A 20,000-nucleotide genomic window follows, 5' to 3' on the forward strand; every position below is an offset into this window, starting at 1 on the left:
AACATTGGTTGACTCAAGGTGACTTCTTGCTGACCAAAATAATTGTATCGGGAGTCATCGCTCTTAATGGCATATAAAGAGCACTGGAACTCGCATATGGCCACAAGGGATCCATCTACTTCTTAGCCTTCTCAACAAGATGGGCACCAAATCACAAGTAAACTTGATTTAACCGCGTTTTTCATTTGCTATTTGCATCATGAGTGACAGTTTGATAGCTTTTTTGATTTCTTGTCATATTTTGGCGAGGTCCAGAGCTTGGAAATTTAAAGTGCCAGCATCTTTGAACATTTGGTACATTCTGCTCATTTTTGACAACATCTGACAAATCGGTTGCAACTTTTTACACTAGTGCGACCCGGGCCTAAGTTGAAAACATTTCTTTTTAAAAAGGTATAGGACATTTAAATTCATTATATTTGTCTTTGTTTTCTATAACAACTTAACAAAAAGCTCTACATTTTCACTTTTTCACATTTCTTTCTGATGAGATTCGAGCAAGTTACTTCTTTAACGTCATTAGTTACAATGACCCAACTGGCTTTGCCAAAAGTCTTTGCATATAATTCAAAAGCCTGCTAAAATGCCTAGATACATTACCAGAGAAAAAATGTTGAAGTACTACACTCCAGACACTATAGATAATTCAACGAAAAGTTAAAAAACAGGGGAAAATTAAGGATGGAATCGTAGGGACTGCTCTTCTTGATGGTTGGGTTTAATAGAATGTACATAAAATGGCACTCACAGACATGTCCTTCTTTTTCAAGCTTTGTTAGATGATGATGGACATTGTTCTCTGCTGCCTTACGTAAATGCCATGGAGTATCCTAACAACAATAATAATAACAACAAGTATAAAAGGTGCCATAGTTATTAAAGTCCTGGGCATAACAATAAAAGGCATTGGCAAGTGCACTGAAAAATCCCAGGTTCAGGAAACATCGACAACCTTAAAATATTGTATTCTACGTTGTAATTGGTCGAGGTCACTACAAAGTCACGTGAGATGGCGCGCAGTAAGCAAGAAGTCAGCTACGTTAGGTTATCGAGGAGTCAGGCCAACAAAGTTGGCTCCTGTCAAAAAAATGAACGAGGCACTATCCCAAGAAGACGAAACTGCACTCCTTGCCAATAGACCTCTTGAGGACCGCACAGGTGTTCCACAGGGAAACCTTGTCCGACTCCTGACGAATTTAAACTCCAATATGTTTGCAATGAGCTCAACGCTCAAACGTCTCCATAAAGTGGCCGGCAAACAGGGGGAAATGATGCGGAATCTCCTTCGAAAAGAGCATGCCCTCTGCCAGCATCAGGCATTTCCAGTGACATAACATAGGTAAAAATGGGTCAAAATACATTATTGAACTTGAGCAAGAGTCAGGACGATGTGCTTGATAATATTGTTCAGGCAATGGATGAAGCCAAGCGAACTGCCAAACCTGGCTCAGACAAGTTAGCAAACGTTGCTACTAAAAGCTGGCTACGCAAACTTAGCGATGGCCAGCTCAAACAAAGAGAAATACCACCGTCCAGTAAACTGTGACAAGGTTGTTGTCGCGAAAGTTAACAAAGAGATTTGGAGCAAGTTTCCAAGGCAGGCACAAGGGAAAGATTTCAAGTTTTTCCGCCTTTAATCAAACATAACAAAGGTGGGTCATGTAGCTGTGCACTTAGAGTCGATTTTTAATGAGCCTGTGGTAATGACCATGGACGCTATTGCTTTGCTAGGGGATACTAGCTTTGAGCTTTCACAGCTCCAAACCTTCAGAAGGACCAAGGCTAACCTTTCCTTTTACCCAACAGAGAGCCCAAGTTTGCAACTCCTGACACTTAAGACCACCATGTTGCTTGCCCTTCTGTCCGGCCAAAGATGCCAAACTATAAATGCGCTAGATGTTTCCCACACGTTCTGATACAAATTGTGTATTTTACATATATAAAGTACTTAAAAATTTCCGAACCAGGCAAACACCTGGGCCGTCCTGATTTTTGCGTTTTCGCAAAAGACAAAAAGTTGTGTATTATTACAGTTCTTGCGAAGTATGTCAAGCCTTCCAAGTTAACCAGAGGGTCTTTTACCCAATTGTTATTAAGTTACAGTAAACCTTTCAAACCCGTATCTATCGATACAATTGCTCGTTGGTTGAAAAAGATTCTAGGAAATGCCAGTATTAATTGATAAATATGGTGCTCACAGCATCCGGGCAGCTCCCACATCTGCTACCAAGGCAGCCAATTACTCAGTAAAGACCATCATGATGGGCCAACACCAGAACTTTTCGCAAGTTCTATGATAAGCCAATCAAGGCCAGTGAATCAGTCACTTTTGGTATTGACATTATTGTAATCCCGTCACGCTCGTTGTAACTCAACACGTCCTTGTTTATCCTACTTAGGCGGATATTTGTGTCAGTTGAGCAGTCTTTTCTCATCTTCAGTAAAGTGATTTACAATCATAAAAAACGTGTTGTCTTCCCTAAGACGTAGAAACACTACATGGTGTCAGAATTTGTCGAATCCAATAGCCTCTAGTATAAAATCATGCAAAAAAAAGGCGAAGGGTCCAGTACTAGTCAAATGCCACAAGTTGTTGACTCCGCGTCGATACCTCTTCCCCCGAAGATGGACCTCACAGGAAATCTAGCAGGCTATTGGAAGAAGTTCAAGCGCATGTGGAATAATTATGAGGTAGCCTCAAGACTTCGGACCCAAAGTAACGAACTCAGGACAGCTACCTTCCTAACCTGCATTGGTCCAGACATGTTGGGTATTTACGACGGTCTCCCGTTCAACAATGACGAAGAAAAGACCAACATCGCAAAAGTCTTAGACCTCCTAGAGAAATACTTCATTGGTGAGACAAACGAAACATATGAGAGGTATTTGTTTAACAAACGTGAACAGGAATCTGGTGAGTCATTTGATCCGTATCTGACTAACTTGTGGTCCCTTGCCAAAATGAGCAACTTCGGCGAACTAAGGGACAACCTGATACACGATAGGATAGTCATTGGCATTCGGGACAATAGCATTCGTAAGAAACTGCTTGCTGAAGGCAAACTAACCCTAGATAAGTGCATCAACATATGCTGCACTAGGGTTAGGGTTAGGGTTTAGCTGATACACAAAGCCGTGCCTATGGCAGTTTCACTAGTCCAGGCGAGACAGAGCAAGACGCAGAAGCTGTACACATGATACAGTATCTACCCGTATCAGAAGAGACACAGACCGCCATCCAGAATGCTACTGAGTCCGACGACACTCTAAGGGAGTTAAAGTCAACCATAAGAATAGGAATGGCCACCCAGGAAATACGAAGTTCCTGTGAATGTCGGAAATTATTTCTCCTTCAGAGACAAGCTAACCTTGCAAAACGCTATCATATTCAAGGTCGAAAGGATAGTCATTCCTTCCAGATTTTGTAGTGATATGATGGCCAAGATTCATGCAAGTCACATTGGTATCCAGGGATGCCTACGTAGGGCTCGCGAAGTTCTTTACTGGCCCGGGATGAACACAGAGATTGAGGAATAAGTTGCGAGGTGCGAAACCTGCAACAACTACCACAGTAAACAAGCAAAGGAACCCATGATCTGTCATGAACTTCCAACAAGACCATGGGAGAAAGTGGCAGTTGATATATTCGAACTCGACCAAAAGGACTTCCTCGTTACTGTCGACTACTATTCAAGCTTCTTCGAAGTGGGTCGACTTACCACGTAGACAGCAAGGGAAGTTATTAACAAGATTAAGTCCCACTTCTCGCGACATGGAATCCCAGATACGGTCATCTCTGATAACGGCCAACCGTTTGCCTCATTAGACTTGCAAGAGTTTACAAATCTCTATCACTTCGAGCATGTGACAAGCTCTCCAGGGTGCCCACAGTCCAATGGCAAGGTCGAAAATGCGGTCAAAATGGCTAAGAAGTTAATGAGGAAGGCCATCAATAGCAAGTACGACCCCTACTTGGCACTACTCGACTGGAGAAACACACCGTCTGAGATGCTAGATTCATCACCAAGTCAGTGAATCTTCGGTAGGTGGACTAAGACTCTACTACTGACGTCAAGCAAGCTTCTAAAGCTCCAGGTACCTGACGTTGATCAGAAGCTCAAACTACAGAAGTCAAAACAGTCCTTCCACTACAATAAGGGAATAAGGGAACTACAGGAGCTTAAGCCTGGTGACACAGTACGTGTACAACCACTGAAGCTGGGAAAGAAGAATTGGGTGCAAGCCCAAGTGGACGAGAAGGTAGACATAAGGTCGTACCGCATCAGGACTGAGGACAGTAGTGTGTACAGGAGGAACAAAAGACACTTGCGACGCACGCAAGAGACTCCAAAAACCAAGGCTGAGGAACTGCCTGACAAAGTTTGTCGAGATGAGCCCACTCGTGCTCAAACCAAGGTCAAGGAACTGGCTGACAAAGTTAGTCCAGATGAGCCCACACCACCATCGGTGGACCACGGTAGAACAGGGTCCAGCTAGTGGTACCTCTACAACTCCAGTTCCAACAACGTGCAGTGGCAGGATTGTCAGACCTCCAGAACGTTATCAATAAACTTTTTTTTTTCAGTTTAAGAAAAAAAAAGCTGACATTGAAACTTGATTCATGATGATAAGTATATAGAGTACCAATTAGTTGTCATACCGTTTAGATTATTGAAGATACAGTCAACTCTCTCTAAGACGGACATCATCGGGACCGCCTACAGCTGTCCGTCTTAGAGAGGTGTCCGGCTTACATAGAGTCGACGTAACATGACCCCAGGAATTTTGAGATAATAATGCTGAACCTGTGCACAGTGAATACGCGTCTGTTTAAAGTTTGTTTTAAGTTATTTACTTGAACGAAGCCTACCTGTTTTAGATTACAATAAAATTCGGTTGTAACCTCCCAAGTTATTTTTTGAATGGGACAATGACTGATTTAATTTTAACTTGTACTGTATGTATTCCGAAGACAACATAAGAGCTGTCAATTAAACGCCTGGTGTTAAAAAGAGTCCCGTACAAGAATTTTTCTTGCCTAAATTGTAATTTGTGATCACATTCAGCACCTCGCAAGTGTGCGTTGATGATGTCAAAGTGTCCGTTGTCCGTCTTATAGTGAGTTTGGTTATAGTAAAATGCCTAAGAAACGACTGGGACCAGCAACAGGTGTCCATCTTACAGAGGTGTCCGTTAAGAGAGTTGACTGTATTCTTATCTACTGTAACTTTCGTTTTTCTTTTTTTTATTTTCCATTGCCTCTGAAAGGAAGGGAAATGTGACATTATTGTAATCCCGTCACGCTCGTTGTAATTCAACACGTCCTTGTTTATTCTACTTAGGCGCATATTTGTGTCAGTTAGGCAGTCTTTTCTCATCTTCAGTAAAGTGATTTACAATCTTAAAAAACGTGTTGTCTTCCCTAAGACGTAGAAACGCTACAATTACTAAAGCATCATTATTACCAGAAGAGTATGCTGCATTGCATATGTTGCACTCCACTTGTGCTCATGGCCACTACTTTAAAATCTCACATGACTTCGTAGTGACTTCAACCAATTACAAAGTAGAATTTAAAAATTAAATGGGGCTTACCTGTAAGGTGAAGTTTGATTGTAATTCTACGAGTTCTTGATCAGGAGCAGAGAAGTCACGTGCCCACCACACATGATATGCAATTCTTACTCGCTGCCCTCACGCTTGGGCTGGCCACGAGCATTGGCTACTTTAAAGACTGACTGCTTGTTTAGCGCGTGCTACCTCGTGTGACTTCTCCACTCCTGATCAACAACTCGTAGAATTACAATCAAACTTCACCTTACAGGTAAGCCTCGTTTAATTTTAAAATTATATTTAAAAAACATGTTCAGCCCACCCCCAAAAAAACGTAAAACAGAAAACTCTGAATAAGTTTCAGATCTCATCATGCAGAATGGTCAGACATTTGGCATACGTAATGAGGCATGGAAAGAGAGTAATCAAGCATGAACCCCGAATAGAGATTTCACAATAAGAGAAGAAACGTTTGGTGAAGAGGGCTCTTAAATTCGACAGTTTGGGATAACTAGAGATGGATGTTTTGAAATGACATACCAGGTTTTTGTAGTTGAAGGTTAATTCTACAATTTTATGAAAAAACTAAGTGAACAGAGCGGTTCCAAGTATATCCTTTTTACTTCAAAACCTGTGCTTTTTTTGGTGTTTCTAGTAGGGGAATTGACCCTCATTATTGATATGATTTATTGAAATCAAAACGTGAGCTCCATGAAAAAACTCTAGACAAGACAAGTCAGTCATAGAAGCACATGGTTGAGCAATGACACGTAAAATACTTGATTGATGGGATCACAATAGAAGATTATATAGGTACAAGTCACACAACTTGTCACAATTATAACTCATACGAGATTGTCTCCTTACATGGTAAACAAATTTCTAGTTTCTAAAGAAACTGTGGTGCTGCGTCAGTGGCAGAGTGAAAAGCAAAATTTGGTTTCATCAAATGTGTTGATAAAGGTCGAATTACTACTGTGAACGATTTGGAAAGCTGACGTTTTGAGTGTTAGCTCTTTGTCAGGGCGAATAGAGGAATTGTGGGTGCGGTTGGTTTTTAGGTGGGTGTGGAGGAGCTTTGCCATTGATGGAAATATGACAACATGAATTTGTGAATAAATTAATGGAATGAGAGGCATTCATTGATTCTGTGAGGACAGAGTGTACCTAGTTGAAAGATGAATTTTAGTTGCAGATTCTTGCGGATAGGCCAAAAGTTGTAATGTTGTGATGGGAGTGATCAGGAAGATTAAAATGGAGTGCAACTGATTTTGATGCATCTATGACAGTGGTCTGTCAATCATCTCCCTGTTTTTCCTATGTTGGTCTTGCATAATGTGATGTTATGCAATGGATGACATTTGTGGAGCATGTAAAGTGGTTAGGGTTAGGGTTAGGGTTATTGAGAGTATTGAAGACAAGTCAGTGGAGGAAAGTAACCAGGGAAGTGAAAACTTGCAGGACAATGCATGTTCAGAAGAGCTCGATGTGGGATCTCGAGAGAGGCTTTTGCATCGCGAAGTGCATAGCGTGTATTTAATTACTTACAGTCAAGCCAATCTTAAAAATTTTCAAACGAGAGACGAGAGAATGGTGGTGAAAGCATTCAATGAGACAAGGAGCGGGTTAGCTGATATTGTGCAGTGGGTTTGTAGTCAAGAGCAGCATTCTTCAGGTGGGACGCATTACCACATGGTAGTAAAGCTGTTGCATCCACACCGATGGTTGCATGTGTGAAGTTATCTCGATGACAACCATTCTATTCAAGTGAATTTTTCGTCTGTTCACTCCAATTATTATAGCGCCCTGAGATACACAACAAAAGAAGATCCCAAGTATGTTCAGTCTGTGAATCATCCAGATTTAATCAACAGCTAGCTAGCGCCCCACCTCGAACACAAGAGGCCAGTCTGACAATGACGGAATGCGGTGGAATGAAGAGAAAAGCAAAGAAAACCAGAAAACTGAACGCACCTCGACTCAGTATTTTCGATGTATCAAGCCAGGTATAGCAAAAGGAATAAAGTCCAGGCTAGATCTTCTTGCTCTAGCCTCTCGACAGATGAAAGAGGGAAAGGAAAATTTAGTGCAATTCATTGCTGACAGAGGAAGTAAAGTTGTTGCTGAGGCCATACAAGTAGGATGGGAAATGGAGGAAGCAGAGGAAAAATTAAAAGGAAACAAATGACAAGGATGGACATACTACAAAAAGCTCTAGATGGTCCATGTATCGCTAACTGCAATGGAGAGTGGTTGGAAGTAGATATTCTCGTACGCAATAATTTAACAGGTGGGAGATTTCAGAGTGCTGTGCGCAAGATACTTGAGAAAGGACGCGGCAAGTACCAAAATATGCTTATCTATGGTAGTGCCAATTGTGGCAAGACCTTTTTACTAAACCCGTTGAATGTCATCTACAATACATTTAGTAATCCTGCTACTAGCAATTTTGCTTGGGTTGCCGCTGAATCTGCCACGATTATTTTTCTTAATGACTTTCGCTGGAGTCCACAGGTCTTGCCTTGGCACAATATGCTTGTTCTGTTGGAGGGGCAGACAGTTCATTTGCCAGCACTGAGGTGCCACTACGCTAAAGACATTGTCTGACACTGACACAGGCAAGCATGAGTTAGTGTTCATTAAGGGAGGCTGCATAGATGAGCGGGAGACCAAAATGATGCGAGTAAGGTGGAAAATCTTCAACTTCTTTTCACAGATTCCACCTGGCGAGCAAAGAAACGTTCTGCCTTGTCCCAAATGTTTCGCCAAATTAATTCTGTCCCCTAACAGTAATGACAACAGTTCGGGATAAGTGTTGAATGAGTTCCCACCAAAGGATCGGCGAATCTCAGCATATTCCAATAAAAGTATTATGCAACTTTACAGTATTGCGTGATGGTGACGGAGTGTAAAGTGCAAACAAACGCTGGTAAACCGCACGGTTTACCATTAGGTTTTGCCTTTTATTGCATTCCTTAGTCGTATTCTCGGCTGAAAGTCACTTTGTAGAAGACATTACTTATAATTGAAATGAATTTTCAAGAACAGCCTCAGTCCTGATCTAAATCCAATAGAGAACATGTTTAAATCAGTCAGTGACGACTTGCATGACAGTGCTATTGAGGAACAATTACAGCGAGAGAGTTTCACGCAATTGAAAGAAAAAGTGAAAAATACAATTTGCTCAGTTTCCGGTAGCCAAAATAAACAATTCAATAGAATCCATGGACAGGCGTATACAACTCATACTAGAAACACAAGGACAGAGACTAAAATATTAAATATGTATCTGTATGTTTTCAGATAAATATAATGCAATTTACATTTACACAATTATCCTATTGAATATTATATAATAATCACTGATAATAGTTTGGAACTAACATGTAATTCTTATTACTTTGCATTTGGCAACAGATGCACAAAAGGAAATCTGCTGTGTCTATGTGCTATGCATGTTTTGCCTTAGTCGAATCATGTGCGGTAAAGGTCAAAACGGTTTACCGTTGTCAAAATAGAAGTTGGTCTGTTGACAATCTTATTTTATTACATGCTGTGGTTAACCATTGTGAAAAGGCTGAATTTCAAGATGGCATTGCGTGGCTGTATCTTAAGCAATTTTGCGCTCACTTGTTGCAAAGCAGTCTTTGCGACTGCTGAATTCTGGCTTGGGTCAGTCTTGAATGAAGAGTCTTGTATTTCCTTTCTTTGATTCCACAAACATTTGCTCAAAAGTGTTATCAATGAAAGATGCAAAACAATTTCCTGTCATATGTTCATATTCGTGGCATAAAATAACTCCTACATTGTATGAAATCGCCACTAAAGACTTGACTATCTTCCCTCCAGATCCAACTTTACTCCCTTTCGCTGTGCAATATTTGTTGAGACCTTCAGATTTTTTGCAGTAGATCCTTCCAGTAGGAGCTCGTGCTTGATCAAGCAGGTTGGTCTTGTGTGCAAAAGCAACTCCGTCCAAGTAGAAAGCAATTTTATGAGTCCATAATTATAGCTCCTTGTCATACTCTTCTCTCACCTTTTTGGCAAATGTGGAGATAAAAGTACCCTTTGCTATTTAAGAATGTTCCCACAGTGCGAACTGACATATCACTTTCCGAGATGTTTGCCTCATTCATGAGTCGCTTGGCAGTAAAGTTACCTTCTGTACGTCTCAGTTTGAGTAGAGCCCTTATAAGGAGTCTCTCTTCTCTGGATGACAACTTTCTTGGCCTTCCTCTTCTCTGGTGGGTGACACTTAGGGTTAGAGTTTGCAAATATGTTGAAGGAGTGTTAAATTCTTTTAACACTTGCATTACTGTTGCTGCAGATCGGTCGACTTTTGCTGCAATTTCTCGCAGAGAATACCTCCTTTCCATGTACAGAAATCTGATGAGTGCTCGTTCTTCCGCCGAGGTTTTCCTATTGTACACCATACTTGCTTTTTTCACTGAACTGTGTGACTAATCACACTTAACTTTTATGTCTGAGTAAAAAGAAAAATTCTCCTACCCGTGACTATTGTGGCCAGGCTGCATTCATATGTCATTTTTAAAGACCTAAAATAACATTTTATATTTTTCCTATCTTGCGCCAAACAAACGTTACAGCAAGATCTTCCCAGCTGGCGCCGTCTTTCTGGACTATTCAAGAAAACTACTTAACAATAAATGACGTCTGATATTAACCAGATGGCTTTTTGCAACTCACACAATCATCACCAAAAATCCTTGAAACACCCCTTTCCCCTTGACAGTGTTGAGACGACATTTTACTGTTGGACTGGCTACACCAACATTGAAGAAGGGAGGGGGACGAAAACGGTGCGAGAATGTTCAAACTGTTTCAAGGTTTTTGTCTAAGATTGTAGCTCCCATTTTGGTTCCCATTGCGACACCGTTGATTTGCTTGTAGTAGCTGTTGCCAAATAAAAAACAGTTGAAGGTGAGAACCAGTTCAGCCAGACGAACTAAAGTTTCCGAGCTTGGTTTTTTAACAGGACGTTGGTTCAAAAAACATTTGAGTGCTTGGAGGCCTTCATTCTTGGAGATTACAGTGTATAAAGATGTTATGTCCATAGTGAAAATGATTTTGCTTTCGCCTGAGAAATTGAAAGTACGGAAAATATCAAGTGCACAGTTGCTGTCTTTGATGTACGAAGGTAGTGACTTGATTATGGGTGTCATGATTTTGTTGAAATAGCTCGAGATAAGTTCAGTTAGGCAACTGCATGCTGAAATAATTGGATAGCCTGGGTTGTTGGGTTTGTGAATTTTAGGTTTGAAATAAATGCATGAGGTCCTAGGAGCATTGATGATGAGATTTTGGTTGTTGAGCGGTAGTTCTTGTTTGGTTATGAGTTCCTGAATGGTTTTTTTGACAATTTTTTGGTTAGTGGATGTTAGGTCTTTGTTGATTTTGGTGTAAAAAGTGGTGTCCGAAAGTTGCCGAATTGCTTCTTGTTGGTAGATGCGCCAAACAACTATTGCGCCACCTTTGCCGCCTGCTTTGATGACAAGGTCTTTCCGGTTTTTGAGATTTATGAGAGCAGTCCATTCTTAGAAAGGCTGGAAAGTTTGGTGTTCTGATGGAAGTTTAGTTTATGAACATCACAGTGGCATATTTTGATGAAAAAGTTGATTGATGCGAATTGGCCCTCCGGTGGAGTCCATTTTGATTTACGCATGGTTAGTGTTTAAAAAACGTCTTCTTTTGTAGTGTCTGATAGGTCTTGTTTTACATGGTAAAATGCTTGTAGTTGAATGAAAATTTTCGACATCTTGTTTGGTTGTGAGTTTGTCGGGTTGTTATAGGAACGAAGTTAAGGCCTTTGCTAAGAACAGATTTTTCAGCGTCCCAAAGTGGTAGACTTTCTGGAATTAAGACTGCAGTGTTTTGGTTCTGGTTTTCGAGAGGTGTTACCCTGTTTTCTTGAGGATTCATGAGGTTTTCTAGCTTGTGGTTCTTAGTTTGTTCTTTTTAATTATTATTTTACTTTATTTTTATTGCATTACGACAAAACCATGCTACTTACAATACAATGCTCACACTGTTTATGTTCTGATACCTCCACTTCTTACACTATGATACCTACACTATTCGCATTACAATACAAAATACAATACTTACACTACTTACAAAACGATACCAACAATATTTAAAGCACTATACCCATACATATATCCTTTTCATGCATTAGCATAATGCACGTGTTAGCTGGTTTACTTTTAGCTCTGAAGTTTTTAAGCTTTTTTATTCCCTATCAGCATCTATTACAATCCCAACTGCAATGGAATAGCTGCGAAAATATCTATACTACCGTTAGGGCAAATACCAGATCAAACCTACATTGGAAATGAAGGTTTTGTTGTATCCTAACTTCGAGCATTTCTTCGCACCAATCTGGCGGAATCCTACAAAGATCACTCTCACGGCCAAGGTCAAGCCGTTCACTCCTCCAACCACCTTGTGTAGCAACTCAGTCTCTCATCCAGTTATTAAACTGGTACATGACATCGAAGTGAATCCAGGTCCTAATAGCCTTCTAAAGAGAGTCCGTCAACAACAACAACAACATTAAAATTGCGCATCTTAATGTATGTTTGCTCAAGAACAGAGGGCACTTTGTTCAGGTGAAGGACACCGTCACATCACATAACGTTGATATTTTTACAATCTTTGAAACATGGCTAGACTATGCTGTATCTAATCTGGAGATGGAAATACCTGGGTATGATATTTATAGAATCGATCACCAAAACAAGAGAGGCGGAGGAGTGTGCATTTACGTGCGACAAATTTAAAGTCATTTCTTGTCTGCACCACCTATCGGCCTCTTGGAACGCCAACTATGTCACTCGACACTGACCTTGGTGCTAGCCTAATCTCTGCATCTCTTCTGAACAAACCGATCTACATACTTGGGGACATGAACTGTAATTTGTTACAGCCTGAACTAGTCGATTCCCAAGCTTTTGTGAACTTCTGCCGTACATACAATTTAAGCCAAGCTTTACTAGATATAATTCTTGTGTCAAAAGCAAAGTACATCACTGAAGCTAAAGTTTTACCATCATCAATAAGTGATCACGATCTTGTTCATGTTAACGCTGAGGCTGAAAAAGCAGTGAAATCCATCCACGTTTATGACTATCAGAAGTTTCAAAAATTATTCCTCGGAGAGATTTAATAATGAAATCACAAGGACATCCTTGTCAGTTCTGGAAACCTTTGACGATAAACGTCACCCCTTTAATTTGTTGTTTAATGAGATTTTGGATAGACATGCACCTTTAAAAACTATTTGCCTGCGAGGACGACCGAATCCTTACATCACCGATGAGTTTCACGACCTAATGGCAACAAGAGATGGCTGGAAACATAAGGTCAAACAAACTAAAGATCCGTTGGCTTGGACGAGCTACAAGAGCTATTTTCGGCAAAAGAAACGGAAAATTCGCCTTGCTGAAGAGGAATTTATGGAACAACAAATCAAAGAAAACCGGAACACCAATACCATGTGGAAAGTCATTTGTAGTTGTATTCGTAAAAAATCTGCTTCGCAGAGTTCTTTTTCATTGGACGTAAACACTGTGGCCAACGAATCCAATAACTTCTTTGTAAACATTGGTAAGAATACAATTCAGAAAATCAGCACTCTGGCTGAACAATTCCAGTGTGAAGCACACGGTTCCTCGTTTACCCCTCGGGAATGACCTGTGTCTCAACAGTTTGTTTTCGACGCTAATGTGAACATCAGCCAAGTACAAAAGATTATCGAATCTGTGGCAACAATTAAGTCCCCTGGAATAGACAAGATCCCAATTCGTGTTATTAAGGACTGTCTACCTGCCTTTCTACCTTCAATCACATCGATTAAGTAATGCCACCTTTCTTTCTGCTCAATTCCCCAACGTTTGGAAAATTGCGGAAGTGACACCTATTTTGAAGGATGGCGACTGGGACATTCCTAACAATTACAGGCCTATTTCACTGTTACCTGTGCTCTCAAAGATTTGTGAGAGAGTTGCCCATGATTAGCTAACGTCCTTTTTAATAACAAACCAATGTCTGTCACCCAAACAGTGCGGTAACAAGAAGTGGAACTCTACTGAGACATCTATCTTACAAACAACTGATGCAATCCTTTAAGCCATTGATAAGAAACAGTTAACAGCCACTGCGTTGCTTGACATGAGCAAAGCCTTTGATAGTGTTAACCACAGAATCCTTCTGTCCAAGCTTCAGGACATTGGATTGTCACCTACCACTATCAAATGGTTTGGCAGCTATCTCCAGGTGCGCTACTAAGTTGTTAAAATTCATAATGCTACATCAGCCCAACTTCCTATGACTCGTGGAGTGCCACAAGGAAGCATTCTGGGACCGCTGCTCTTTAGTATCTACACTACCAATCTTCCTAGCATTCACACCACAGTTCCCCTCAGTGCTATGTCGACGATACTAAACTGATATTAAATTTCAACCTACAGGATCAGGCAAACGCGATTGCCAAATTAAATGAAGATTTATGCAGAATAAGTAACTGGACTTTTAGAAATCATCTCCTTATTAACCCTAGTAAAACTATGTTAATTATCTTTGGCAGCAGAGCGATGGTCAGCAAAGTAGAGGATTTTCGTCCAACTTTGTTAGGAAAGGTAATTACACCGGCTACCATTGCTAAGGATCTGGGAGTCATTCTGGATCCCTGCTTGACATATAATGATCACATAGCTTCAACAGCGTCCGGTTGCATGGCACACCTAGGCCAGATTAACCCAATTAAACATGTTTTTGACTCAACCACCTTAACCATTATATTTAATGCCTTAGCAAGCTATAATATTGTTGTAATGTTTGGAGCAACACCTCTGAGTACAACTTAAGTAGGATCCAAGCTGTACAAAACTTCGCGGCTCGTATTGTCAGCAACTCAAGGAAATATGGGCGTTAATCTGCGCGTTAATCATAGATTCAATATGAGGCACCTTCAGACCCCCTTCATTAATGTTATTTATCAAAGAAACACGTTTCACTTTATCTTTGCCTTTCCAAATAAAGTTGTACAGTATTTGGTTAATTTCTTTTGTAAAGTCTTTATTGGTACCAATTAAGCTCATACAATATAAGATTTTTGGTTTAGTTTGTTTCAAGTTGTTGAAGAGTTTGGAGTTGAGAGCCTGGATTTTGATGAAAATAGATCATAGTAAGGCTGGGACATACAATGGAGAGCTGAGGGCGACATTTGATGATTGCTTGTTCAGTTTGTTGCCTTTAGAGCACATGGCTCTGATCTTACTTCCCAAAGTGTTTTGGGTTTGCTTAATTTCGTGAAGGTATATTTGATTGAAGTTGGAAACATTGGAGAAAGTGCAACGGGAACCTTTGGAAATTACTTTGTGTTGGAGACACCAGCTGATGAAATTGATGGGAGTACAGAATGTACTTTGACTGAAAATGTGCATGGCTAACGTAATGCTAAATTACTAGAAATGGAAAGAAAAGAATAGAGGTAGATTACGATTTTCTGGCATAGCTCCTCGGTGAGTGTCTTGAGGTTTGGCATCCTGTGTTTTGGCATCTTAATTGCGAGGAATAAAGGAGGTCGCAGCGATTGAAAAGTAAACTAATTTCTAGTTTCTAGCCATCCACATTTTTACTAGTGCCTCCTAGCACTGAAATATTTTTTGAACCAACGTCCTGTTAAAAAACCAAGCTCGGAAACTTTACTTTGTCTCGCCGAACTGGTTCTCACACTCAACTATTTTCATTTGGCAACAGCTACTACAAACAAATCAACGGTGTCACAATGGGAACCAAAATGGGAGCTGGATATGTCAACCTTTTCCTAGGCTATATCGAACACGAATTCTTTCTATCTACAACAGACCAAAACCTGATCTTTACAAACGTTTTATCGATGACTGCTAGGAAATGTGCCAATTTTTCAAAAAACGTGGCAACCCTGACTGCACTGTCACTACGGGCAAACATCGTGCCCAAGAAATCAATCGAGAAGCCCCACTAGAAATGTCACAGAACAAAGAAAGCAACAGAATTCCATTGACCCTCACCCACCATTCACAAAACCTTGCAGTCAAAAATGTAGTTCTCAAAAACTTCAAAATTACCTGCATATATTTCCTCTAACAACGCAGTTCATTCAAAGGTAACAAAAACATAGTTAACTTTCTTGTTAGGAGTGCATTTAAGTCTTAATTAAGTGTAGTACGATCGTCTGGGTGAGTGTAGTCCTAAGAAGGACTGTTTGAGATGACATTGACTGCATGCAGACATTTCGACAACCTGAGTCATCTTCACAGTCAGGTGATTTGTGTGATGTCAGTAATAATAATAATAATAAAAAATAATAAAATTTATTTATACCGTGCAAATTCAACTATGCAGTTTTCAAGTGCGCCTTACAATAATAGAACAATATATAACACTATATAATCAAAATTACACGAATGAATAATTATCTAGTCTATAAATTACAATACAATATCAGAAAAAGCTTTTTCAAAAAGATGAGTCTTCAAATTACGTTTAAAAACTCTAAAATCGGAAGTGCATGAAGTAGACACCATAAGAACTTCAATCGTAGATGTCATTGGTGAACTTATTCGTGATGTTATTGGTAGACTGTCAGTTGAGACTAGATGCAATTGGTTGGGAAGACTAAACAAGGATTGGTGCATTTCGATCTGTGTATGGGTCTAAGGTCTGTATGTGTATCGTAGAATACGTTGGGCAGTACTGTGATAGAGTAAATCAGTGTGTTGTTTGTCTGTTGATGTCGTTGATGAGTCATTTGTAGGGTGCGGGAAGTTGTAGGCATCGATTTATTGGTGTCTGTTCTAAGTTAGTAAAGCGCCTTTCCAGTACGATCCGTTGGTAGTAGTTAGTGCTGTAGCTAACACATGCAGCAGAGTCCCAGTCAAATCTGTGGTTTGTGTGTAGATGGTGTTCAGCAATGTTATTGTTGATGGCACCGTTCCTCGTTGTTTCCCTATGTTGAGCCAGTCTAGTGTTCAAATTTCTGCTGGTCTCACTGATATAAGTGGCTTGGCAGTCGCAGCATTTGATCTTATAAACTGCTCCTTGTCTGTCCTTAAGTTGGTCTTTGTCTTTGATGTTAGTCAGCAGTTTTCGTAAGATAGTGATGGGTCTATGAGCAACACGGATCTTGTAAGGCTGTAGGATCCTAGTGATAACCTCAGAAGTTCCTTTGATGTAGGGTTTAGTCACTGTATTGGTCGGTGTCAGGTTAGTGTTTGTTGTGTTAGGGTCTGTATGTAAGTGTTGAGTGTAACGAAGTCGCAGTTGTAGTTGTTCTTAGTGAAAATGTTGTCTAAGTACTTATGTTCGTCTGCTAAGCTGTGGTGTGAGTCACAAACCAGTAGCATGCGTCTTGTTAATGAAACGTTAAACATCTTTCATTGAACTCCTCTAAGACATCTTGATAACAGCCAAGATGGGATGAAACTGACACACACATAAATTACAGACGACTTAAATATGCACAACCGGGTACATACCACGCAGGGTATTCGTTCGCACCAAATGTTAACTAAATATGCTAATAGATATCGACACATCTTTCCCGTTAACGAAAGAAAATAATATATAGATATTGACACATCTTCTCTGTTAATGAAAGAAAATAAAATAAACAAAACAAAATAAAATAAAAAAAAAATAAATAAATAAATAATTCTGGACCAAGTCATTGAGATTTCACTGTGACAATGTCTGCAAGGCACACATCCTTACAGCGTTTTAAGATGTTCTTACACGACTGAAACAGTCACAACATCATAAAATCCTTGAAACGTGCAGGAGGTCTTCTTTGTCTCGTGGATCTCTTAAGCGGCTGGGCTGTATCTTCAGGTACAGAAGATGGTGATGCGGATTCACCCACACAATCAGTTTCAATGGGAGACAACACAGGGTTAACCAAAGGAGTTTCAGGAACAGGACCTGGCGATGCAACAGGAGCCCATTGAACTTCAGCAAAGGGTTCAACTTCCTCAGAAGTCTGTGTATTCTGTGGTTCCGCAGTTCGCCAGATGTCCTTTTGATTTCAATGACGAACCACTCTTTCAACTAGGACCTCGCACGATCGGGGAGCCACTTCTCTGAGACATTCAGCTGGTCTCCATATTAACGAAGGTGAACGGACGCGGATTGTTTCGCCAGTCTTCACAGGGGAAAGGACGTGCTTGCCACGATTGAAGTTCCTGTGCTCATAATCTTTCTGAGCACACAGTTTAGCAGTGTTGTTGACAAGGCTAAATTCAGGCGTTAGAAGACTTCCGCAACTTGGCAGTAAAGTCTTACAGCGGCGGCCCAGAAGACGTTGTGCAGGGCCGGTATTCATGCCCTTACTCGGTGTATTACGGCAATCCAGGAGAGCTTGGAATTCACTAACACCTGCGGCTCGACACTTCATGAACAGACATTCAACAGTACGAACAACATTCTCGGCCTTACCATTACTTAGCGGGTAACGGGGACTTGAAGTAACATGCTGAAAGTTCCCTTGGTCTACAACTTTTGCGAACTCAGACGAGGCAAAGCAAAGCCCATTATCCGTGACCAGTGTATCTGGCACTCCAAATCGGCTAAAGGTGGCCATTAGACTTCTGATCACCAACTTGGAGGTTTCAGACGAAAGGGAATCAACCTCTGAAATAGTCGACAACAACCAGCAGAGCTCGGCCTGAGTGAAAACAGATGTCTGCAGCAACCTTGGCCCAAGGGCGAAGCGGAACATGTTGAAGTAATGGTTCATAAACTTGTGAGTCGCAATGTGTAAGGCAAACGTCACACTGACCCACAAAGTCCTTCATTTGGGTGCTCATTCCGGGCCAGGACATGCACTTGCAAAGTCGGTGAAGGCACCCCCCCCCCTCCCCCCCCAGGCCAATGTGACTCGAGTGAGCTAGGGACATAAACTACTTTCTGAGGTTACTGAGAACAAACAGGCCAGGTCCACGGAAAACCAGGTTCCCTTGAAAAGTCAACGCATCAGGAAACTGGAAGAAAGGGCACAAGACTGGACCGCACTCAAGAATGTTGCCAGGTCAACCTTCTAGGCTTCTAAGGAATCTTACCATCATCCTCGATCTCCTTGGTAAACTGAATGTGGGCGTTTTGTCTGTTGAGATGTTCATGAAAATCGTCGCTTTCGTCTTTGTGTAGAGCTGTGAAAGTATCGTCAACGTAGCGTGTTCATTCGCAACTTGCGAGGGCTTGTTCCTCGATGCTTCGCATAAAGTTTTCCGCAACAACGGAAACCCGTGAACCCATAGCTGTTCCGTGTAACTGTTTGTAGTGTTTACCATTGTACTGAAAGTAGGTAGACGTAATGCAGAGGTTCAGCAAGTCAGGCTCGAAACGTCAGCTTTCCAAAACGTTTGATAAAACCAAATTTTGCTATGTTCTTACATGAGCAAAGATCTTTATAAGATAAAACCTTTTGTTGAAGATAAGTGTTTTCCGAACAATTATACCAAATTTTCGACTTGATTTGAGCATGGGAAGTATTATCACTTTGCATTTGAAGAACTAGGGTCCTGAATTCGCTCGTGTTCTCAAGTGAATCTATTGTTTCACTGTTTAACAATCGTTGGTAAGAAAGAAAAATAGACTTCAGCAATAGGTGTGAAGAGGAACTCATCAGAAACGCAGGATATTGAATTGCAAGTGATGATCCACTGAAATGTAGATGGGAACGATTCGAACTTTTCCCTTCAAATAAACAGAACCGTGCTGTGGGAGGAGACGGATAGAACCACAGAGCTTTCCTTCTGTCAGTCTTCAACCATGTGACAATGAATTTGTTCTGGTGTACAAACAAAGCAACCAACGCAAAAACCAAACTACCAAGAGATTAGAGACAAAATAAATGGGAAATGAGGGCGGAAGGGTTGGCGCAGTGGTAAGATCTCTGCCTTCCAACCCTAAGGTCCCGGGTTCCATTCCCGGTTCTGCCGAGAGTGGAATATTTGGCGACCTTCTTTCCCGCTGAAGTTCACTCAGCTTTCCATCCTTCCGAGGTCAGTAAAATGAGTACCAGCATGCACAGACTGCTTAGAAGTGGCTGCAATTTGCGCCTGTATTGTAAAGCGCCTTTGACACTTGTGATAAAGGCGCTATATAAATGCACCACTTTACTTTACTTTTTTACAAGGGAAAAGCCTCTGCTTGAAGGGTACTGTATGCCATCTCAGATGTTCATGCATAGAAAAACACTTGGGAACAAACACAAAACAGGTGATTGACGCCACTTTGCCTATGCTCAAAGAATTATGCATGACAGTGACTTTAAGAACACTGCTCGGTTGATCTCAAAAATGTCGGAAAAAGGAGCGGATGGGGGTAGTTGTGGAATGAAAGCGATGAAAGAAAAGGGGGGAAGAAAAGGGGAAAAGAAAGGGGTC

At 40.9% G+C, this 20,000-nt stretch overlaps 1 protein-coding gene across 2 annotated transcripts in view; it reads right to left on the reverse strand.

Annotated features, from left to right (window-relative positions):
• LOC138033139 (endoribonuclease LACTB2-like) overlaps nucleotides 1-20,000 on the reverse strand; it is an 85,393-nt gene that overhangs the window by 17,177 nt on the left and 48,216 nt on the right. For both annotated transcript variants that reach the window (XM_068880907.1, XM_068880906.1), the window contains one exon: nucleotides 749-830. In XM_068880907.1, coding sequence (XP_068737008.1) covers nucleotides 749-830 — 82 coding nt within the window. The remainder of the gene's footprint in view (nucleotides 1-748; nucleotides 831-20,000) is intronic.

Source organism: Montipora capricornis, chromosome 14 (assembly GCF_036669925.1).
Source record: "Montipora capricornis isolate CH-2021 chromosome 14, ASM3666992v2, whole genome shotgun sequence".
NCBI classification, from domain to species: domain Eukaryota; kingdom Metazoa; phylum Cnidaria; class Anthozoa; order Scleractinia; family Acroporidae; genus Montipora; species Montipora capricornis.